The sequence below is a fragment of the Peromyscus californicus genome, unplaced genomic scaffold (assembly GCF_007827085.1).
Source record: "Peromyscus californicus insignis strain IS unplaced genomic scaffold, ASM782708v3 Scaffold_9__1_contigs__length_137607984, whole genome shotgun sequence".
Classification (NCBI taxonomy): domain Eukaryota; kingdom Metazoa; phylum Chordata; class Mammalia; order Rodentia; family Cricetidae; genus Peromyscus; species Peromyscus californicus.
The window spans coordinates 4296702-4320289 of record NW_026294617.1 but is presented as its reverse complement, the minus strand read 5'-3'; the positions used below and the strand labels follow the sequence as shown (position 1 = coordinate 4320289).

Genomic DNA, 23588 nt, shown 5'->3' with positions numbered 1-23588 from the left:
AATACAGTTTGTGCTACTTGACAAATGGTTTGACATCAGTCAAGGTGGTAGTCTTCAAAAGAAAGGACATAAGATATTCTGGGACAGCAGCTGCATAGCCTTCTGGAACAGCAGACACATAAATACTTCTTTTATTTGATGACTTGAGTTTTTTTCAAAAAAAACAAGGAAAGGGAGCAAACAGTTTTCATCTTCATTGCCTCACTTTTTACATTTTTGTTGCTGTTAAAATTATATGAAGTGTATTGTGGAAATACTACATACCACCTTAAGCCAATTCCTGTCTGATGTGTCAGGTGCCACATGAGTAATTTTGTCAGATAATAGATTCTGGATGGTAAGACCTAATGTTCTCCATTGTGACTGGTGCTTGGGTCATGTGGTTGTTTGCTTGTTGAGTGGCTATAAAGTGAAAGGAAGAGATATATGCTTAGATTTAATCTTCGATTTAATGGCAAAGAAGGACCATGAGAGAGAAGGATGAAGGGGGATGGAAGGACAGAGATATGAAAGGAGAGTTAGTTGAACTAGATGCAGGAATCACCTTTTCCTCTCAACTGCCAAATCTGTTAACCCCACATGGGTCTTTTATTTTGCCAGCACATTTCATACCTTAGACTCTCTCAGTACCTCATATTGAGACTCCTAGAATCTGATATTTCTGTTTGGATTCTTGGCTTTTTGTTATATATGTTGGTATTTGAGTCAGACTTAAATCTTGCCCCATACCCTCTCTCATTTTCTCTCTCAAACACACACACACACACACACACACACACACACACACACACACACACACACACATGCACACACACCACACACAAACACAGAGAGAGAGAGAGAGAGAGAGAGAGAGAGAGAGAGAGAGAGAGAGAGAGAACAAGCATTGGCACTAATGTTCCCTTTATACCCATAACCATGAGAGAGAGGGGTGAAGAGAGAGAGAGAGAGAGAGAGAGAGAGAGAGAGAGAGAGAGAGAGAGAAAGAGCATTGACACTTATTTTTATAGATGTAACCAACCGTCTTATTAAATAAGAAAACACAGAGTCGATTCAGAGAAGAAAGCCAAGAGGTCAGAGCTAAGAGCCTCACCCTTCCTGATTCAGCGATCCTCTTCAGCCAAGAGAGCTCTCCCAAAGGGGCCTACTTCCTGTGTGTATGTCTTTATATAGTCTAGCTGTTCTGCCTTCTCATTGGTTGTAAACCCAAACACGTGACTGCCTTGTCACTGCCTGTATATACTGCCCTCCAGGTCCTTAAAGGCATGCACCACCACCGCCACGCACTTGCTATGGCTCTAATAGCTCTGACACCCAGGCAACTTTATTAACATACAATTAAAATCACATTTCAGTACAAGTAAAATACCACCACATTTCCCCTTTTCTATTTTAATAAAAAGGAAAAAAAAAGAAAAAGGTTATAACTAACAAAAGAAAAACTATATACAAAAGTACAATAACTATATATAATATATACAAGTAATGAATATCTAAACAATGTCTAGTCCATTTGTATTTGACAAATTCAGAGAAAATAATTTCATTATCTATCCTATTTTGTTAAGTCCAAAATGTATCTAATTCACTTTCTATCCTAATTAATCTTCAACTATAACTAACTAACCTTCAACTATCACTAACTAATCTTCAACTCCCTCAGAGACCCAAGAAGGAAATAATATTAGCTAACAAAAATAAAAACAGAAAGTGCATGCAAGCAACTTCTAAAAAATTTGTGAGTTGACAGAAACAGCCAGCTGCCTGGACAGTCACCTGAAGTTTCTCCACAATGCTGGGGCATTATCACAGACTCATTTGTGAAGTAGGATGTACACAAGGTCAACAGTTCAACCTCCCATTGGGTGAGAGCAGTCCATGTACCAGAAACACCTGAATTCCACTAGTGTCATGTTATGATTCAGGATTTTAAATTCTGGAAATTGTTGGCTGTGTATATATGGCTTCATCTCAGCATCCCGTTCTTCTCCACATTCCTCTGTCAAATGCCAGTCTACTATGGAGAGGCGTGAGCTTAGTTACTCTTCAAGAATAACTGTTTCAGCTGCTGTTCCATAGCACATCAGAAGCCATCGGCCCACTGCCTGTTCAGCTGCCTTTGAAGAAAAGGGCACTGTACCTTTTCCGAATTGCGAAGGCCACTTCAGGGATGGTGCCATATTGTCCTGGCCTCAGAAGATGCCTTTTGATAAGGCCATAACCACACTTGTTTAGGAAAGAATCAGTAGTCCTTTGTTTCATGTCCTGTCTGTCCATTTTGTCAGCAGTTGATTCGAGGACACTGTGTTGTCCAGTGGCTAACTTTTGCCACAGTGAAAGTTAACACAATATGCAGTTTCTTCAATGCCCATATTTTCTCTGAAGTAGATTGGTACTGCCAGGAGCCGACATGTCTCATAATCATAACAAAAAAGAAAAATTTTCTAAGTTATTAAAACATTTTAAATGCCATATTCTGTAGATCTCTGAAGGATTTGAAGATGACCTGTCTAAAATATATCTGCTCAATTTTTAAAACATATCTAATATGACTACAAGTTCTATTGTAATGTCTAACTACTAACTTTCATTTCTTTATATCCTAATAGTTGGTAATAATAACATTCAAGGATCAGAAAACTGCATTGTTAAATGAACGGTATAAGTACAATTAGAAATATACATATAGCATTTTCTAACAATATCAATTTCAATATATATAATTTGTATACAATATAAAACAATCCAATCCAATGTAAAGTATTTAAACCTAGTAATTGTCTCTTTCTTCTTTTCTTTTCTTTCTTTCTCTCTTTTTTTTAATCTAATCTCCTTTGCTTAGCCTTTTTCCTAACCCTTGACAACAACTTGTAACCAACTCCCCTAAACAATGAAAATTATCCCAGACCCAAAACCCATTAAAAAGACCAAAAAAACCACCTGCCCCACACCACCTCTTTGGGAATGTGGGCATCGTATTCTTAAAATTGCTTCCTGCTGGGTATGGGCGAACTTATCTTTATCCTGAAAGAAAAATTTTAGGTTAATTGTCAAATTCTAGGAACGGTAACTATATCATTCATTATCCAGTCTTTGTATAATGCCAAAGTTCAGGGTTTATCTCAAGTCCTTATTCAAGTAGTCTTTGAGACTGGATCATCTCAGCTAGTCATCTCAAAATTGCTCTGAGCACCTTGTAGTTCAAAGCTGATCTGTAGATGATGTTTGTCAGCTTAGTGATGTTATTATTGTCCAAGTGGAATTGTTGTTGTTGTGGGGCCCCAACTTCTTCCTGGAGACTTTAGTTGATGTTAGGCCTGGCTGTGATTTCCTGCAGAAAACTGATAAGAGACTCGAACACAAAGACATATATATGCAGCTAATTGAAGCCTTTTTTCTAGAATTAATTAGTACTCTATATGACCATTCATATCTTAACAAAGTTTAAAATGTATATATATCTATATATCTCTATATATTAATCTTGTAAATTTTGATATAAAATTTATACTTTAAGAAAAGTTTTAAAGAATCAGAATAGAATCAAAGAGTTGAGATTAGTAATAGAATAGTCCCTTAATTAATTTGGCTTGTCTCCTGTCCCATAGCAGAAGATGGCTCTTTTCTTCTGGCATGATACAGGGAGTTTGCATTTTCCTTTTAACAACATGCTTGAGTTTAAAGGAGAGAGCCATTCTCCAACTCCAAAGTCAGCTTTAAATTTTAATTGAACTGGGACTATTAGAAGACCAATAGTGTTAAATTTTTAGAGAAAAGAAGAAACAAACATTTAGGAAGCCATAAAATTTTTTAGATAATATATAGCCATATGCCGTTTCACTCTGTTTCCTGGGATAGATGATTTGTCCCTTTTCTTCAGCTGTCTCATTTGTCCAGTGTTCTTCAGATTCCTTAACCTTCATTCTCCTAAAAAACAAAAACAAAAACCTTTCCCCAAGACTAATTTTGGGGATGTTCCTTTTTGGCAAGTTATTATCTGATTAAATGAAAAGACATGTGTTACTGGTATAAGTTAGTTTAAATTGGATGTTCATGCTGGTTGAAGAACTATCACCTCCTCTAATTAAGAGGTTTCTCTTGTTCAAATCAAACGTTTATCAATTTTGATGGTACCCACAGCTTATCTTCTCCTGTAGAAATAAAAGCAAAACCTCGTCCCCAATGTAACACATACCCTGGTTTCCATTCTGAGGTCAACACATCCTTAAAGTATACAGGCTGATTTAATTCTGTAGTTTTTTTCTATTATCCAATGTCTCTCTGCAGCTGTTTTCCTTTCTCATTGGCATTGAGAAAATTCAAAGTTAATAGAGCATTATGCAGTCTATTTCTGGGGGTTTTTGTTACCCCTCTCTGTTTATTTAGCATATCCTTTAGAGTTCTGTTTGATCTTTCTATAACTGCTTGACCTGTAGGATTATGTGGTATACCTGTAATATGCTTTATATTGTAATAAGCAAAAAACTGTTTCATTTTAACAGAGACATATGATGGAGCATTGTCAGTTTTGATTTGTGCAGGTATATCCATGATGGCCATAACTTCTAGCAAATGAGTGATTACAGAATCAGCTTTTTCAGAACTCAAAGCAGTTGCCCACTGAAATCCTGAATAAGTATTGATAGTGTGGTATACATATTTCAGTTTTCCAAATTCTGCAAAGTGAAACACGTCCATCTGCCAGATTTCATTCCTCTGAGTACCCTTTGGGTTACATCCTGCTGGTAATGGCGTTTGATTGTAGAAGGAACAAGTAGGACATTTCTTTACTATTTCTTTGGCTTGTTGCCAGGTTATGGAAAAATCCTTTTTTAAACCTTTACTATTGACATGATGTTTTTTATGAAATTCTGAGGCCTCCAGCACATTTCCTATCAATAATTTATCAATCTCATCATTGCCTTGTGCTAAAGGGCCTGGCAGACCAGTATGGGATCGAATGTGAGTTATATATAAAGGATGACTCCTTTTCCTGATTGTATCTTGTAATTGAATAAATAGTGAAGTTAATTCTGAAGCATCAGGGATAAATTCTGCAGTCTCAATATGTAATACTACTCTTTCAGCATACTGAGAGTCAGTTACTATGTTGAGAGATTCTGAAAAATCCATTGATACCAACAGAATAGCATACAATTCTGATTTTTGAACTGAATTATAAGGACTTTGAACCACTTTACTTAAATTTTCTGATTTGTAACCTGCCTTTCCTTGTTTGTTGGTATCTGTATAAAATGTACGAACTCCAGATATGGGTTTTTCCCGCAAAATTCGAGGCAAGATCCAATCAGCTCTCTTTATAAGATCAATTCTGTCGCTTTTGGGATATTTGCTGTTAATTTCTCCCAAAAAATTACTGCAAGCTCTTTGCCAAGTTTCATTTTTTGTCCATAACTTAAGAAGGAAATAATATGTTCCTTTTATACCTATCACCCTATTGTAGCTGGAAGTTTTCCTGTGTCCGGCCCAATCCTGCAGCTGCTCAGACCCAAATAAATACACAGAGGCTTATATTATTTTTAAACTATATGGCTTAATGGCTCAGGCTTCTCACTGGCTAGCTCTTACATCTTAAATTAACCCATTTCTTATCTGTGTTTAGCCATGTGGGTTGGTACCTTTTCTCAGTTCTGCCTTGTCATCTTGCTTCCTCTGTGTCTGGCTTACAACTCCTGACTCAGTCCTTCCTCTTCCTGTCTCTCTGCTGGATTTCCTGCCTGGCTATAACCTTACTTGCCATGGGCCATAGCAGCTTCTTTATTAACCAATCATAACAACACATATTCACAGCATACAGAAAGACATCCCACAGCTCCAATGTAATTGAAGTGAACATTAACAGTTTGAAAAGATATAATACAATACTGTACTAGATATATACAGTTGCATAGAAAATTTAAATTCATTTCTCTCATTTTGCCCTGCAGTCTTCAGGTTTTACTGTGTAAAGTAACAAACCTTTTATTCTGTAAATCAGCATACCAAAGACACTGGTGGGTTAGAAAAAGCAGTTTGTATTGGTTGATGACTTTTTGAAAGATTTGTTTTTATTAACCAATTTAAGATTGTATACATGTATGTTGTGTGTGGGTTTGTGCACCTGTGAGGACAAGTGCCCACAAAGCCATAGAGAAGGTGTCAGGTTCGCTAAGAACTTCTTACTGGTGATTGTGAACTGTTCTATGTGTGTTCTGGGAGCTGAATTCATGCCCTCTTAAATAGCAGGATGTGCTCTTAACCACTGAGCCATCTCCCAAGCTCCAGAATTATAATATTATCATGGCAAAAAATTGTACAACTTGCTACATTCCAACTAGTGAGTCAAAGAGTGAAACTTAGTATCTTGTCTATTCAGATTCTCATTGTATATAGATGTGGCATTTGTCACAAGTGGGATTACTGATAAAAGGGATCCATTTTTCTTTCTCTTTAGATCATGACATATGCAGAAAGTAAAGACAGTTAGCCACCAGCTGTACTCAGTGGTTATTGAGGCTAGACATTGCAAACCAGAACACAGAAGCTGATACCACAGAAGGCACTCAGTGCTTTGCCACTTATTTTCTTACCTAATAGCCATTGTATGCTTGCATATAACCCACTTAGTTTTGTATTGTGCATGATGTATTCTTATAGTTCATAATATGCTTTAAAATATAACTAAACGAAATGGTATGCATGTTTATTTGCATTAAAAGTCTTAATATATAAGAAAATGAAATTCTAGTTCTCTAATAAAACAAATTTTTAAAACATAGCTTGTGAGTATAATTTAATTTTAGTGTCCTGCAAAGTCCTGCTTTTAGTATCTGCTCTCAGAAGTGAACTGTTTGTCAGATTTCCATTAAGGTGAAAGTGAAAAATTAATGAACCAATTACTTAGGGTATTTCAAAACTAATGCAAGTCTATTAGTCATGCAGCACAAAAACCATCAAAGATTTAGGAATGCTCAATTTAGGCTTAAGGTTCACTCATATTCAACTTTTAAATCCATTATTTTATATGCTTAATAGAGCATCTCAGAGGAAAATAGAAGTTGAGTATTGATTTTTATTAACTGACAAATATATTTAAATATGTTTTATTTATTGAAATGCTTTCATCTACCAATGATTGCTTTTGAACAGGATTAATCAGTGAGTTAATGGGAACAAATGGCCTTTGGAAATATATTTAGGGTGTCTTCTAGGGAGGCAAGAGCTTGCTAGGAATAGAACATGATCATAGTGTGAGTGGAGACATACAAACTTTTTGTTTATTTGTGCCCCTGCTCCATTCATAGGCTTCCCAAGACTGAGAAAGATAGAATATTTTTCAAGCAATTGTTGATTTGTTTGTTTTTCTCAAGTTCTTGTTCCCTTGACAATGTGCTATGCTCCACTTGCCATATTTTAACAGGAAAGGGGAAGTAATTTTATTTAATCATTATATTAACTGGAAATGAAAACAGACCAAAATAGTGAAGAGTTAGAGCTGGGATAATTATCAGTGGAAACTTACTGTAGGAAATGGCCTTGAGTTGAATTTTGCAGAAAGCGAGTGTCTTAGACATGTGTGATGATCTCAGAACAGGTTTGGTGGAATTAATGGCTTAAGTCATTTCACAGTAAATGTAGATTACAGAGTACACAAAGGGACAAACTGGGCATTAGTAGATGATGTGTGAATATTGGCAACCCAGGACTTAAGATTATTTGGCATGTGGTATGCATGACATCATTCATGAACTTAAGTTTTATTTGCTATTGGAAATATACTAATATCTGACATCCATGACAACTTTGCAATCACAGATTTCAAATTGTCAGGGATGTAAGGCAGAATTTGCCTTGTAAGTTTGAGGGAGTGACAAGAATGTGCGTAAAAAGTCAGATGAAGTAATGGATGCTTGTGATCTAGGGAGTTGGACCCCTGGGGCTCTCTTGCTGGTAAGCCTTGTCTACTTGACAAATTCTAGGCCAGTAAGAGACATTGTCTCAAAAAACAAGGTGGAAGTAAAAGGGACAGAAGAGGATGAATGGAGGTGTGGTGGTATTGTATTCCCCAAAAGATTATGCACACTAATAAACTTATCTGGGGTCAGAGAACGGAACAGCCATAATATTAAACATAGAGGTTAGGCAGTGGTAGCACACGCCTTTAATCCTAGCATTCCAGAGGCAGAAATCCCTCTGGATCTCTGTGAGTTCAAGGCCACATCGGAAACAGCCAGGCATGGTGACTCAAGCCTTTAATCCCAGAAAGTAAACCTTTAATCCCAGGGAGTGATGGCAGAAAGCAGAAAGATATATAAGGCATGAGGACCAGAAACTAGAAGCATTTGGCTGGTTAAGCTTTCAGGCTTTGGAGCAGCACAGTTCAGCTGATATTCATTCGGGATGAGGACTAGAGGCTTCCAGTCTGAGGAAACAGGATCAGCTGAGGAATTAGCAAGGTGAGGAAGTTGTGGCTTGTTCTGCTTCTCTGATCTTCCAACATTCACCCCAATACCTGGCTCCAGGTTTGTTTTTATTAATAAGAACTTTTAAGATACATGCTATAGTGAGGGTCTACAGAATCAGTCATCTTATCTACGAAGCTGACAAAAAGCAAATTTGAAAAGGTGCAAGAAAAAAAAAGTCACTAGGCAAATGAAAATAATACAAAAGCAGCAGCATTCACTGGAATATCAATAGAGTGGTCTTAAAACGAAGGTAAAAATTAAACAGCTAGGAGGGAGGGGGACTAGAGAGGTTGGAGGGATACAGTGATGGATGGAATATATGTATATATATATATATATGTATGTATATATGTATATATATATATATATATATATATATAAAATAGTGTATAGAACTTTCCAAAATAAAATATTAGTATGTTTAAAGATACTGTTCCATGTGCAATTAAAATACCCCAGGTCACAACTGAGTGGGAAGGGCACACATGGCGAGTCACAGTAAGTGGGCTGTTCCAAAACTTCCCAACTAGACACCCAGGTGTGGTCTGTGTTTGAGGACATAAGCTGTCTTGGCCCAAGGTAGAGGCTGGAGCAGAAGAGGACTGGTCAGTATTGGCTAAAAGCAACTTCCTGAAACCTGCATATCACTGTCATCTTGACCCAACAGGCTACATGATTCCTAACATCATGTCTGTGAACCGTGCGTGTCCTGGCTTGCAAGCATATGACCTGTGCAGTCTCAGAGTGTCCTTTCTGAAAGGTCCCACACTTGATTTATACTATGCTGTTGCCATATCAAAATTCTTCCTGCTTCTCCAGCTAGCCACCCTCCATTGTCACTTTGCTCTGGACTCTGCAAATTATACAGCTTGTCATAGTCTTTGACATGAAACAGTCAAGGAACAGTGAAGTTCACTGTGGTCAGAATTCACTGTCACACGTGGGCATAAGGTAATAACGGAGACCCGAGACCGGCCCTGTACTTCTCCAACAAACCGATTCTCAGTTTAAATCTTTATTACTATTTCCTCAAAACCACAGCTTCTATGATAGCCACAGCCTTAAGCAAAGTATCATTTTTTGTCTTGTGATTTTCCACATGATAAATTAAAAAGTGGTTCACAAGCATATTTTCTCATGTATAATCTGCTTCCTGGAACCTGGTTACCAGGATTAGGAAGGCCTGCACCACCTGTGGACAGATTAAATTAAATTCCAAGTAAAACTCCAGGAATCATTTCCCTATTAAAGTTCTGAAAACATGGTACTGCATTCTAAAATGTAACTGTCTGTGTTCGACTGTGAATTTCCTTTTCCGAGTCAACAACATAGTTTCCCGAGCATTTTGTTGTTGACTTGAGCACATTTGCTCCACTGTTCTCTGAGTATGGCGTGCATTGTTGTAATTATTTTGTCTTATCAGTTTTTTATCTGCATTTTATTAAAATTATAGATAAATATAGTTCATTACTTCTCCAAATAGTTCAAAGAGGATTTAATTGCTGAAGTTACCTTGTTCCACCTTTCCTCTGTCCCCTTCTCTTGACTTCTCCAGCGTGTGCAATTGAATTGGTTTCAGCATCTTTCCTTGTCACCCGTGTTCTGTAGTTTACTTCTTGCTCCTCCATATGTGTTTGAGGCACATCACTTTTATTATTCAGTGTGTGTGTGCATGTGTAGGCACATGTGTACATGAAGTGAGCTTGTATATGTGCATGTGCATATGGAAGCTGGTGATATCCTTGGATGTTGCTTCTTAAGCACTTGTCTTTTTTCTTTTTTTTAAGAAATGGGGGTTCTCATTGGGAGGCCTGGAATTTGTGAACTAGACTAGGCTGCCTCGAGGGATTCTCCTGTCTCTGCTGTGATTCCAAATGTATGCCACAACACCCACATGCCTTCTCTACCCTCCCTTAACATGAGGACTTTGGTGAACAAACTCATGTTCTTACATCTATAAGGCTAGTATTTCCCATATGAGTCATCTTCTTAGCCCTGTATTTCAGTTTTACTCATTATTCTGATTGTCTCATTTTTTGCATCATCAGGATTTACTTTCTGGTCTCGTGTACATTATTCCAAGTTTATTTCTTTACCTCCATTCTCCTGAAATATAATTTTCTGACTATATTAATTATGATTATTCTACTTCTAGTCGTACTGTACTACTGCATTTCTTTTTGACACAACCTATGGTCCTGTTAAAGCTAATCACTGTCTTCAGACAATGCTTTGTTTCCTGTATTACTGGGAAATCTTTAAATCCTAACTCTAATCTTACTGTCCGTATTCCCTGGAGTCCTTAGCTCACATCTGCTCACATCTGCATATATCCCCATTCGTTCTGCTGTCCTGGAGGTTCTCCTCAGCTTCTTGGACTCTGCTCACAGCTTTGTTCTTCTGTGCAGATGCCTTTGGTTGAGAGCTTATTCTCAGGAATGGTCAAGTTAAGTTGATTTCAGTTTTGGATGGATGTGGGTAATTTTCATTGACCATAAGCTTAGATGTGGGAGTTCTTCGACAAGTTTGTTTTTTATCAGTGGTCTTCTGATTTTCATTAGTTTTAGAAGATATTTTCTACTGGTCTGCTCTTACCTGCTACTAGCAAATGCTCCATTGTCTGAAGGCATTGGGCACAGAGTTAACCATGAATTCTCAGACATCCTAATAGTATCCTGCTTAACAATGGTAACTTTCTTGTAATCTGAAGCCTCCCCCTTCTTCGTCTCCCCACTTCCCACTGGCATGATGAAGGGCTAGGCAGCCACACTGTGTGTATAAGAAGCAGAGCCCTTCTTCACACCATGTTTCACAGGCTCCCCTTCTATATCCTGTCAAAAGTTGCAGGAGCTGCCAGTCCCTGGACCTTCCGAATTCTGTGCTACAAGCCACACTCCTTCTCAGTCTCCTCACCACAACTTCAGTTCCAGCCTCCGAGATCCACTCACTATGTTTGCTGCTAAGGTTTCAGCTCCTACAGTCCAGCTCCCTCTGCTGTCTTGGTTCCCATGCATCTCTGTGTCTCCATTCCTTTCCTGTTACCTTAGTGAGTCATAGTGGTAGAACTGGTGGTAAGTGTCTGTGTGAGTTGTTGGTGGAGAAAGACAATATTATTCAGACTAAATCATTTTATAATGTTTCAAATCATTTTAACAAGCAGAATATAATTGAGAAGGAAATAAACAAGCAAATATAAACTTACTACTCAACATTTATACACTTGGTTGCATAGAACTTGTCTATGATTGTGTTCAGTTTCTGTTTGCTAAGGATTTGGGTTTTTTCTTTTTTGAATACAGATGGAAGCTTTAGACAGAACCGACCAAACCTCACCTCTCTGTTAGTTCAGCCCATCTCGGTATCCTTCGCTAAAAAACTCATTCCTTTGCCAAAACTGAGGCTGGATGATGATGCCTGTCGTCCTCTAGAACTTCCACATAATGGTAAGGTAACTTGTGCTTCTTTGCATCTGCTGAAGACTTTAAGAACTTTGGTCATTTTTTTTGTAAATCTCTTAAAAGGTTGATAATTATTCATTTCAAAACTACTGACTTTTGGTAGGAGGGGATCTGTTGCATTCTGTGTTTCTATAAGGATGAGTTTGGAAGGTAATTTTGCTTAAGATCTAAGAGATTAATGAAGCTGGGATATTTTTTCAAGAAGAAAAGGGGGAGTTTGAGTTGTTCCAAAGAAAAGGAGCTTCCCAAATAAAGCATTTGTACATGCATGGAAATCTGCTTAACACGGCCTCACAGGCTCAGCTCTGGAGGCTCGATGCCTGCCAGCGTTCAGTGGGTAGCAGCGGCTTTCTGGCAGTTTTGCTGTCTGCCAAGATTCAGTGAATGGCAGCAGCTATCTGGGGTATGAAGTCTCTTAGTATAAAGTATTAAAGCCTAATTCTGGCAATTGACTAAAAAATCCCTCTGTCTATAGGCATCATCGCCTGGGAGATGCTTCTCGTTCAGAGGTGCAGTTTGTCAGGCCTTGTTGGACTTTGCAGGATAAAACTGAAGCAGTTAAGCTACCTGTGGTGGGATGAAAGCATGGGCTGCATCTTCTTTCCTGCCTTCAGCTTTCGCATTAAAGTTCTGAAAAAGAGACGGTCTTTACATGTTGTTAAATGTCTCTGGCTACTGTGAACTAAGATTCTGGTCCTTTGGGTTTGTGTGTGTCCAGATCTGGGGCGCTATGCACTAGCAGTGTTTTATATCATCTGTTTTTCTCCTAAAAACTAAAGTATTAAAATACGTTTTGAAGAAAAGACTTGCAAAGTCAAGACTCCTAGATGTTAGAAACATATAAACTTTACAGAGGGTGTGCATGTGTGCATGTGTGTTTGCTTGTACGTGTGTGTGTGTGCGTGTGTGTGTGTGTGTCTGCATATGGGTGCATATGCCACAGCATATGTATGGATAGGAGAGGACAACCTTTTGGAGTTAGTTCACTCCTTCCAGCAAGTGAGTCCTAGGATCAATCTCATCAGCTTAGGGTCAGGGGCTCCTCCTGCTGAGCCATCTCTGCTGCTCTGAATTTGCTAATTCAATGATGAGTTTATGCATTTCAGCAACTATCCACCTTTCAGGGAACTGATATTTCCTGTGATGACGTTGTAGTCTCTCAGCTCACTTCTGCAGTAAATGTCCTGTGCTCAGACCTACAGAATCATAGAAAAGCCACATTTGTTAGAATCAAAGGTGAATATATGCCCCAGCACTTCTGTAAACTGCAAATGCTGTGTGTATTAGTGAGCCTCTTATCAAATGACGATATCACCTGCCTTCTCGACAGTGAAGTGTCTTAACAACACAGAATAATGCTCTCTAGCTGCACCTCCAACATGAAGTTCAGCATATGAGAAGCCAGGAAGGAAAGTAAAGATTGAGAGTTGAAACTTCACAATTCCAGTCTTAAAGAAGCAAATGAAAGATCTGCTAAGAAATTATGTCACATAAGGTTTTCTCATGTAGTAATTATTATTATTATTATTATTATTATTATTATTATTATTATTGTGTTAGACAAATTCAAATGTACTTAAGGATAGAGAAGAATTTGGTGTTTTTGTGAAGCTTTCATTTTTCAGAAAACACTCTTACATTTATATTTTCCAGATAGTGAATGAGCACACTACGTGTTTGTGTGCTTGAGTTTAAATTTATCTTAAACAGAGGATAATGACATTTCACACCAAAGTTCTGTGTAGAACTTTTTTATGACTCATCTATGATAACTAACTTTTGAGTGTGTGATATGCTCCTAAAATTGTAATAATTGCTTATGTTGATGTATGTGTAAAGGTATAAAAATACCAAGAGGGTTCTTTACTTTGAACAAGAGCCACACCACTAGTTTACAAATTAAAAATAATGTAAAACACAATACAGTTTAATTTTGCCCTTTTATTGAGTATTCCAAGCATAGTTGAACTACAGTTAGAAAATCTTAATTGATCAAGGTTGAGAAATTGGTAAATGTATGTACACATCAAGCAATTATTTATTTTATTTAACTCACTGTGACAATGAATCAGGATTTTCTAAAACCTAGACCAAAATGTAGCCAAGTTTCTCCATTACAAGTGCTTTATCGACACCTTTACCCTTCATATTTTTGAAGTTTGTCACCATTTTACAACAATGTATGGTAAATAGGTTTGAGGGCTCTATAAACTCTATAGATGGACCTGATTTGCTCAAACCTATTGATCTATTAAATCTTATAAGACTTCTCCCAGTAGAGAAAAGCCAAGATTCATTTTCTGAACTTTATTTGAGCAATGAGCCATTTTAACACTAGAAGAAAATGAAAAAGCAGGTAACTCTGGGATCTTCCTCATCACTGGGACCATGGTAATGTATAGTGCTGGCAAATGGCGACAGTGGGGAGTTGAGTCAGCTGAGTAAGGGAGAAAGGTACAGCTGGAGACAGAGATGGGAGTTGGGAGTGAAGGGTAGAAATGCACGAAGGGATTCCTAACCACAGAGTGAAGCAGTCATATCTGAAGCTAAACCCATTGAGCTGGCCATAAACGCAAGTCGATATATTTCCTTTGGAATGTAATAACTTTGCATTTGCTTTTCAGTTACTTATAACCAAAAGCTATCTAAGTAGTATAGATGATAAAAGCTTCAAAAAGGAATGAAAATGCCAGCACTCATGAAATAGGTTCAGGATACATAAGGAAGAGATTAGGGCATTCTGTGGCGACTCCTTAGGGAAGCAATCCAAAGAGCCAGAAGTACTGCTTTTGCCTAAACAGAAACAGATTGCACTGATGAAACCATTGGATATCCTGGGTTTGTTTTCTTTGGTCTCTCTGTGGAGAGCCCATCTGCTAATCTAGTATGTTCTCAGTCATTTTACTTGAGGTTTAGCCAGAAGAAAGAAACCTTAGTGTCAAACAGTAATTTGAGCTCCTGTTTAAGTTTTGTGAATACAGTAAAAATATTGAAATGACAAACTATAAAATAGGTTAACATAATTTATGTGGAATATATACATACCTCAGGCTTAAAGAAAGAAATTTGATAAACTTGATTAATTTAATATTTAAAGGGAGAATGTTTGTTTTATGCTGTGTCAACCTTGCCAATGAAGAAAAGTTTGTGCATAAGTAAACTATGCAAAACACAAACCTATCTGCTTCAATAGAGAGGAAAACAGTGATGTAGCTCTGATTTCCTTATTCATAATTTGACAAATTCTCTGGTGAAAATTAACTTCATTAGAATAATATAGCAATACTTAACTCATCATTTATGCATTTTTACAAGTTTCAAATGTGTTTTAAATAGCTATCTTTTAAATTTGTTATTGTTTATGTAAAAGAATTCATTTACATTTCTTTAGTGGATATTTCACTATATATTTAATATATTAATGTTACAAATTGTGATTATGCAAAAAAGGATCAACAAATAGTTCATTTTAACCATTCAAAATATAGTTATTAACTAGAAATGTTCATTCACTTAGATCCATAAGTATTTTTTGCTACATATGAAGCTAATGGAATTAACAATAATGTTGCTCCATGAGAAGAAAATCTAGGAGATTCTGTGTATATATCATTACAATTTATTGACGATCATTTATCTATCCTGTGATACAACATGTATTCTGAGACACTGTATTATTATAGAACTGATAGGCTGACATCTCCATATATTATTCCAACTTTTTGACCATACAAAGGAGAAGAATGTAAATAGGTTATTTTTTTAAAGAAGAAAAATTATGAATGTGTTTTGCAGTAGGTTTGGTTGCTAGTCACTTTTCCAACACTGAAACGGAAATATTTGAGACGAAGTAGGATTGTTTGGTTTTTCTAACAGTGATAGGGTTTAGTTTGTGGTCAGTTTGCCTTGTTCCATTGTCTGTGGTGACAACTCATTGAGGAATCTATCAGACAGTTGCTAATGAAAGCAGAATGAGGAGAAAGGTGGGAGGTGACTCTCTCTCTTCCAGAGGTGTCTCTATCTATCAACCTTGCTGCTACTAGGCCCACTTCCTGAAAGTTCTATTGTCTTCCAAAAGCATCACAGAGTAGAGACACACATAGACCATAGGGAGTTCTTATCCAGGCTGTAGTTAGTTACTTCTAGTCATCAGTATGAAAAACAAAATACCCAGGAAAAGTGGGCATCATTTTCATTTGTGTACATAACTCTATACATATATGGGTATATATTCATATGGGTAAAATCAATGTGCTTGTATACATAACTCTATATTTCATGCATATGGGTGAAATCAGTGTGCTTATGTACACAGCTCTATATGGAAGCTCTATATGGCTTACATATAGGTAAAATCAATATGCTAGATAACATTAGTAAAGGCATATCTGGCCAGGAATGAAGGCTGCATGTTAGGAGTTGCCAGTGTACTCCTTAGCAGTGACACCCAATTTTCTAAATTGTCTAGAAGCCAATTGCACAGTGCACCTAGGAGTCTGGGCTGGAAGCTAAGAACAGAGTAAGCTGTGGAACTAAAGATCAGCATTCATGAGCTGCCAGTCTGAAGTCCTTGGATAAAAGAAAAAAGAGTTTCAGAATTCACTTTGAAGGACTGTTCATGAAGGATCTGAAATACAGAACACAGGTGTGAGACCTATTGTCCAAAGTCCACAGACAGTAGACTCAGACCTGTTTCCTGTGGAGTGAAGGTAGGTCTTACCCAGGGTGACAGAACTGTCATTCGCCTTGAACTTCTCAAGTTTCCTGCCATCTGTTTCATCAGTTAGCTATTAGAAATGATTCAGCATAAAATTTTGTTTATTAATCACTGAAGGCAATCTGAGATGCACACTTTCAAGTAAAATCATTTTCACCTATACTATCTAATATTTCAGTGTTGTTTCTGCCATTTTTGTAGCTTTCTTACATTCTTATCTTACTGATTTTAAGCATTTCTCTGCTCTTGATAGATTACAGAAACTCCAACTAAACTTTGGAGTTTATGCATATGATAAAATCTAATACAACAGGTGTCATCTATTTTGATGATCTGTTTTTCACAATGGACAGATGTTGTAATTTACAAAGTTACAACCTACTGGAAATATCTTGCTCTTTCTCTGTTTTTACACCCCGCTATTTCATAACATTCTTTGTTATTGTCCTTTTCACAGCTGTTCGAATATATGTTGCATGTGTGTATGTCTAAGCTGTGAAGGCCCCACAGCTTCTTATCTGTAAGTCTATGACAACACTGACCCTTCCATCATAAGTTATTGAGGTTCCTCACAAGATGAAGTGATCTTGCTTACTCCTCTCAGACTTTAGTTCTTACATGCTTCTAGACACTAAGATATGAAATCTCTCTGATCAGGATGAATAATTTAAAGTTCCTTAGAAAACATTGGTTTTTCTTTGTTTCTATATTTCAAATCTTTGAGATTTCCCTTGTAGTCCAGATTCTGATATGTGCTCTACAGGTATTTGAAATGAATGTAGACCATATAGTTTACAGGCAATATTCAATATACTAAATTTTGACTAAATTTCTCTTCTAGGCTGTTGAAATAGTCTATATTTTGTTAGTCTGTAAAAAAAAACACACCTACTGTGAATGTGATTTGTCTCTCTTGTTGTGATGTCAGTTCTTTACCTTATGTGTTTTGAGCTCACATCTTAGATGTTTATGATCCAAACCTTCTTACTGGTTAGTAGAGCCAGTCATAGACTAAAATTATGTTCTTTCTGTCTAGCAACACATGCCTTCCATTGTGTTTAGCCTATAATTATTTAGCCTAATATTTTTTTGTTGTTTTGTTTATTTTTGCTATTTTGGTAACATTTTGCTTTTAATTTTTCTAGGTCTTTAATCTTTATTTCAATATGCCTCAGTACAGCAAATAACTCACATTTCAAATACAGTGTTTTATGCTTGAACTGGAGCATTTGATCCAATGTATTCAATGTAATTCCTTTGTCTTTATTTTTCTGAGCTTCATTTGGCATTTGTATCTAGACCACCTTTTTTTTAATTTTCATGTTTATATGTTGCCCTTTTACTTAATTGTTGCTGCCTTTTAAGCCATAATTGTCTGAATCATCAACTGCAACTCTGCCACTACCAGCTGTGGTTAGGCTTCAAGGGCCATAGCTGGAGGGAATTCTGTTCCCTCAGGCTCCAACTCTTGCACAGCTACACAGGGAACTTAATTGTAGCTGAAGTTTTCTCTAGTCCCGCCCGGGCCCTCAGCCACTCAGACCCAAATAAACACACAGAGGCTTATATTAATTAAAACTATATGGCCTAATGGCTCAGGCTTCTTGCTAGCTAGATCTTGCATCTTAAATTAACACATTTATATAAATCTATACCTTTCCATGTGCCTTGTAGCTTACTGGTATCTTTACATCTTGTTTCTCATGGCAGCAGTGGCTGGCAGCATCTCCTGACTCAGCCTTCCACTTCTCAGAATTCTCCTTGCTGTTTATCCTGCCTATACTTCCTGCCTGGCTACTGGCCAATTGGCGTTTTATTTATCAACCAATCAGAGCAACACATTGACAGCATACAGAACATCCCAGAGCACCTCCCCTTTTCTGTCTAATCAAAAAGGAAGGGTTTAACTTTAACATAGTAAAATTACATATAACAAAACAGTAATCACACAAAAATTACAGTTATAATATCTAATCTATTTGTATTTGGCAAAATTAAAGAAAATATTCTATCTATCCTATATTTGTGAGTCTAAAGTTTCATATTTAATTTATCTTTTATCACAACCAAGGAAAATTATAATTATCACTATATAGTCTTCAATTACATTAAAGGCCCCAGAAGGATACAATAATACCTAAGCAAACAGGAAATGCATTATAACCAACTTTCAAAAATCTAGAATGACAGAGACAGCTGGCTGCCTGGACAGTAATCCAAAGTTCCTCTGTAAAGTTGGGGCATCTGTCTTCAGCCCACAGGCCTAGCATCTCTCAGTCACTTCTCTCTGTGTCCTGTAGAATGTCTGGCAGTTTCCATTGTGAAGCAGGAACCTGAAGGACCATTTTGCCTTGCAAAGTTCAGTGGTCACCTTTCTATGAATCCTGCATGTCCAGTTGATACAACATTTTGTCAAGCAGTCCAGACAAGAACAGTTTCTTGCCCAAATGGCTATTTTCACCAAGAAGAAGATAAAATCCATATGGAGTGTCTTTGATGCCCATCCTCCTCTCTGAAGTAAATCAGTCCTGCTAGGAGCAGACATGTCTCACTGTCCAGAAAGTCTAAGTTTTTAAAACATTTTAAAGGCCATATTCTGTAGGTCATTGAAGTGTTTGAAGATTACCTATCTATCTGGAATATATTTATGTATACCTAGAAAACTAAATTAACATGACTATAAGTTTGATTATCATAGATGATTAACTATTAATCTGTTTCTTAATGATACATTACAATTTTAAATGAGTTGTATACACATAATACCTTAAACAAGAGTAAAAATATATATACAGTATAATAAAATTAACTTTAAATTTGTATCAATAAACTAAAATCTATAGCAATGTAAAACATTTCAAACAAGTTGTTGCTCTTTGAAAATAGGTTCATTAATCTACCCCTTCATCCTATCATATCTATACTATCCCCTTTTCTTCTCTAATAAGAGATTGCATTTATAATCAACACATTTTAAATAAAAATATTGGTTTTTCTCTGTCCCACACCAGAGGGCTCTTCTGATATGGGACAGAAGAATCTCTCAATCTTTTGTTTTAGAATTATGTTTGGGTTTAGAGAAGGAGTGAGCCAATTCCATCTCCAAAGTCAGCTTGGTATATTTGGGAATTTGGCTGTAGCTTCTCATACTACTTCCTGCTGGACAATGGTGCTGTATTCTTATGGGAACACACAGAAAATTTTAGGATTATGGAGTAGTCCGTGAGGCTGTATTGTCTGAGCCAGTTGCCTTGAAACCATTTTGGATGTTGGATCACCTGGGCCATGGTGTCATCGGAAACCTTTCAGGGGGTCTTGCCTGGTCAAACTTGATGTATCTTAATCTAGAACAAATCCATAGCCTCTTGCCTCCTGTGGAAACAAAAGCAGAGCCTCCTTTCCAAAGCAACATATTCTTAGATTCAAGTTTTGAAGTCAAGGTACCTTTATAATATACATACTGGTTTAACTGAGCAGCCTTTACACTTAAACGTCTTTCTGCAGCTAAAAATCCCAAAGACAATACAATCCAGATTCTCTGTGTAATATCCATCTTTATGTCGCTTATTTTTTATATTACTTTTACTTTTTCTTTAAAGACTTTATTTTTTAAAACTATTTTTTATATAACTGCATATATTCCTTTTTGTCTCTTCCAAGCCTACACACATTTTTACTAGAATTCAAGATTCAAAGGTTAAGGTGAAATTCTGCTCTTCAGAGATGCTCAATAGCAAGTAGCTCACCTCCTCTCTTTGCTCTCATCCTCCAACAAGCCCTCATGCTTCTCATAGCCCCTCCTTAAAAACCCTTCTCCACCTGGCTCCTCCTTACCACTTCCTGTGAGCTAGTGACTAACTCAGCCTCCTGACTCCAGCTGAACTTTATTTAATCAAACACATCTTTCCATCATTAAACAAATGTTCCTGAGCATAAACAAAATTAACACACCTTAAAAATAATATTCTACATGGCGCACACCTTTAATCCCAGCACTCGGGAGGCAGAGCCAAGCGGATCTCTGTGAGTTCGAGGCCAGCCTGGGCTACCAAGCGAGTCCCAGGAAAGGCGCAAAGCTACACAGAGAAACCCTGTCTCGAAAAACCAAAAAATAATAATAATAATAATAATAATAATAATAATAATATTCTACAACATTTAGATATCTTATCATTTTTTTTTCCTTGAGTATAATAGAACTTAAACTCTTTGTGTTCCTTTGGAGTTACTGTAGTAATTTCTCCCTAGGAAGCCTTCATTCCTTTTCCACTTCATGAGAACAAACTGTCTTTATCATCTCTTGAGAGCAATAAGGTAGCCTCTATAGCACCTGCTTCCTAGAGAGAGAGTCATTATTTTCTATCATTAAAATTAGTCCTTTATTGGGGGAAAGGGGATCCTTTCTTAACTTCATTAATCATCCTTTTATATAACATGCTTGTAGCTCATCAACAAGGAGGAGGTTTCCAGTACACTCAAAAACTGCAGATTAAAATGGGTGGAGGACATCAGTCTTTAAGATGTCCTGCCTGTGGGGTTCAGAGCCTGTTACCACCCTTACATCTCATAGGACTGTTATAAAAAGTGACTCAGAGTCATTAAATTCTCTCGCTGATAGACAAAGCCCTTATATAATTTATCTGTGTTTACATTCTGACTTTAATTTTGACTTAATAATGCCCTGATGTTTGATATTTCTCAATACTCCTATTAAAATTTATTTTATCATTGTAAATTATTTTTACTTGGTATATTTAGTCCAGCATTCCAGACTACCATATAAATAAAGAAAGTCTTCTCCTCTCTGTGTATTAATGTCTTAGCAATAAAAACATGAGTTGGTGTTTATACAGAGATTAATTGACATAGAATATAAGGTTACATTATAAAAGTAAATAAAATACTTAAAATGTGCACTACATGACATTTAGACAATGGTCCATGTATAAGATGTAGTACAAAGTCAACCAGAATAGATACATCAATGCTGCTACCACTTAACCTGGGCTAGTAACTATTGCTATTTTTATATTTATTTTATATATTTATATATATTTTTATTTATATATATTTATATAAATTATAATATATAAATTTATATATAATTTATATTATTATAAATCCACACAACTAAAAAAATGTGAGGACATTTCCAGAGAATAACAAGACTCTGGGCTGTAAGAGAAAAGTTGTGGCTTTTGGTTAAGCAATGTAGTGTTTGCTAGCAAGCAACCAGCCTAGGAGGGTGATAGAAAATCAACCCTCCAATCTTTCACATACACAGCCTACTGATCGCTATTGAAGCTTTGGCTATACCCTACCTGAATTCAACAATGCTGGGAACCAGAATGATGTGGTCCACAGGAGGCATGCTCCTGGAGAACTAGCATGGTCAAAGAGTGAACAATAGATCAGATAGACAAAGGGGAGCTGTGTAGATCAGGCAATTTTCCAGAAGATTAGTTTTCTGATTGATCCTATGATTTGCAGAGGTTTGGTAGAATAATATGGGAAATTAATAAATTTTCTCAAATTTCACTCTTACAAAAAAAGTTTTACTTCCTTTTCTTATTATCAAAACTATATGCCTTTACTTATACAAAAGGAAAAATGTTTATTTTTTTCAAATGCATATACCTTCATCTGTGTAAATGTGTGTGTGAATGTGTGTATCTGTACACTGGAGATAGAATAAGATACATTCCTTTTTAAAAATATATTAACTGTACTGCTGTAGGATACAACAGCTAATATTAAGGGTTTTGTATAAATTGTTGACATTTTTAGAAGATGTAAAAAATTAAAGAACACCAATTATTGAAAACATGAGTTTATAACAGCCTTTAATCCTCATGGAATGTAGGAAAATTTAAAACACACACACTGTATAGATTATTAATTTAAAATATGTTACATTTGTTTATGTTTGTGGAACATTTGTTTAATGATGCAAAGATGTGTTGCATTCTTTTATGTTGGGTGTGTAAAACTGTGTTACTGTGTCTGTGTAAAAAACCTGATGGTCTAATAAAGAGCTGAATGGCCAATAGTGAGGTAGGAGAAAGGATAGGCAGGGCTAGCAGGCAAAGAGGATAACTAGAAGGAGAAATTTAAGAGGGAAAGAAGAAAGAGCAAAAACACAAGAAGAGGATGCTAGGGGGCCAGCCATCCAACCACAAATCCAACCATGGAGTAAGAATGAAAATAAGACAGTAAGAAAATGAAAAAAACACAGAGGAAAAAGGTAAGTGGGTTATTTTAAGTTCAGAAAGGCTGGCAAGAAACAAGCCAAGCTAAGGCTGGGCATTTATAATTAAGAATAAACCTCCATGTGTGATTTATTTGGTAGCTGGGTGGTGGGCCCCTCAAAAGAAAAAAGAGCCAAAAAAGTAAAAAAAAAAAAATCACCCAACAAGCACAGCACACACACACACACACACACACACACACACACACACACACACACACACACACCAAAGCCCCCAAAGTAGAGGAAATTGTACTTTAAACTCACATTCAAAAATTCTCAAGCATACAGAATAGACAAGATTTCTATTGAAATTAGAAAACCTAGAAAGAACTGTGTTTAGGGAAACAAGAGAAGTTTAATTACTATGATTAGAATGCAAAGCTGGCAGCAAGTATTAACCTTCAAATTTCTGTGAATGGCTTTGGGGTCTTTCTGAAATATTTGCTAAGGTTGGTTATACCATAAATAAAACCTTGTTAGTGTTCTGAGGCAGTGACTAAGAACCAGTTGACCTTGAAAAATGGCAGGAATGCAACAGACTGTTGTCTCTGGAATATGCATCTGTAGCAGTTAATTTTCTGAACCTGATGAAATTAAGAGATAATGAGAGGAGCTCTCTTTCATGTCTCTTGACTCTGGCACAACTCCCCTCATTTGAATACAAATATTTCTGAGTGATTCAAATTTTTGTCATGTTG

At 36.6% G+C, this 23588-nt stretch overlaps 1 protein-coding gene across 5 annotated transcripts in view; it reads left to right on the top strand.

Annotated features, from left to right (window-relative positions):
- Positions 1 to 23588, top strand: part of Naaladl2 (N-acetylated alpha-linked acidic dipeptidase like 2) — a 1340311-nt gene that overhangs the window by 936286 nt on the left and 380437 nt on the right. For all 5 annotated transcript variants that reach the window (XM_052732134.1, XM_052732135.1, XM_052732131.1 and 2 more), the window contains one exon: positions 11765 to 11908. In XM_052732134.1, the coding sequence (XP_052588094.1) occupies positions 11765 to 11908 (144 nt within the window). The remainder of the gene's footprint in view (positions 1 to 11764; positions 11909 to 23588) is intronic.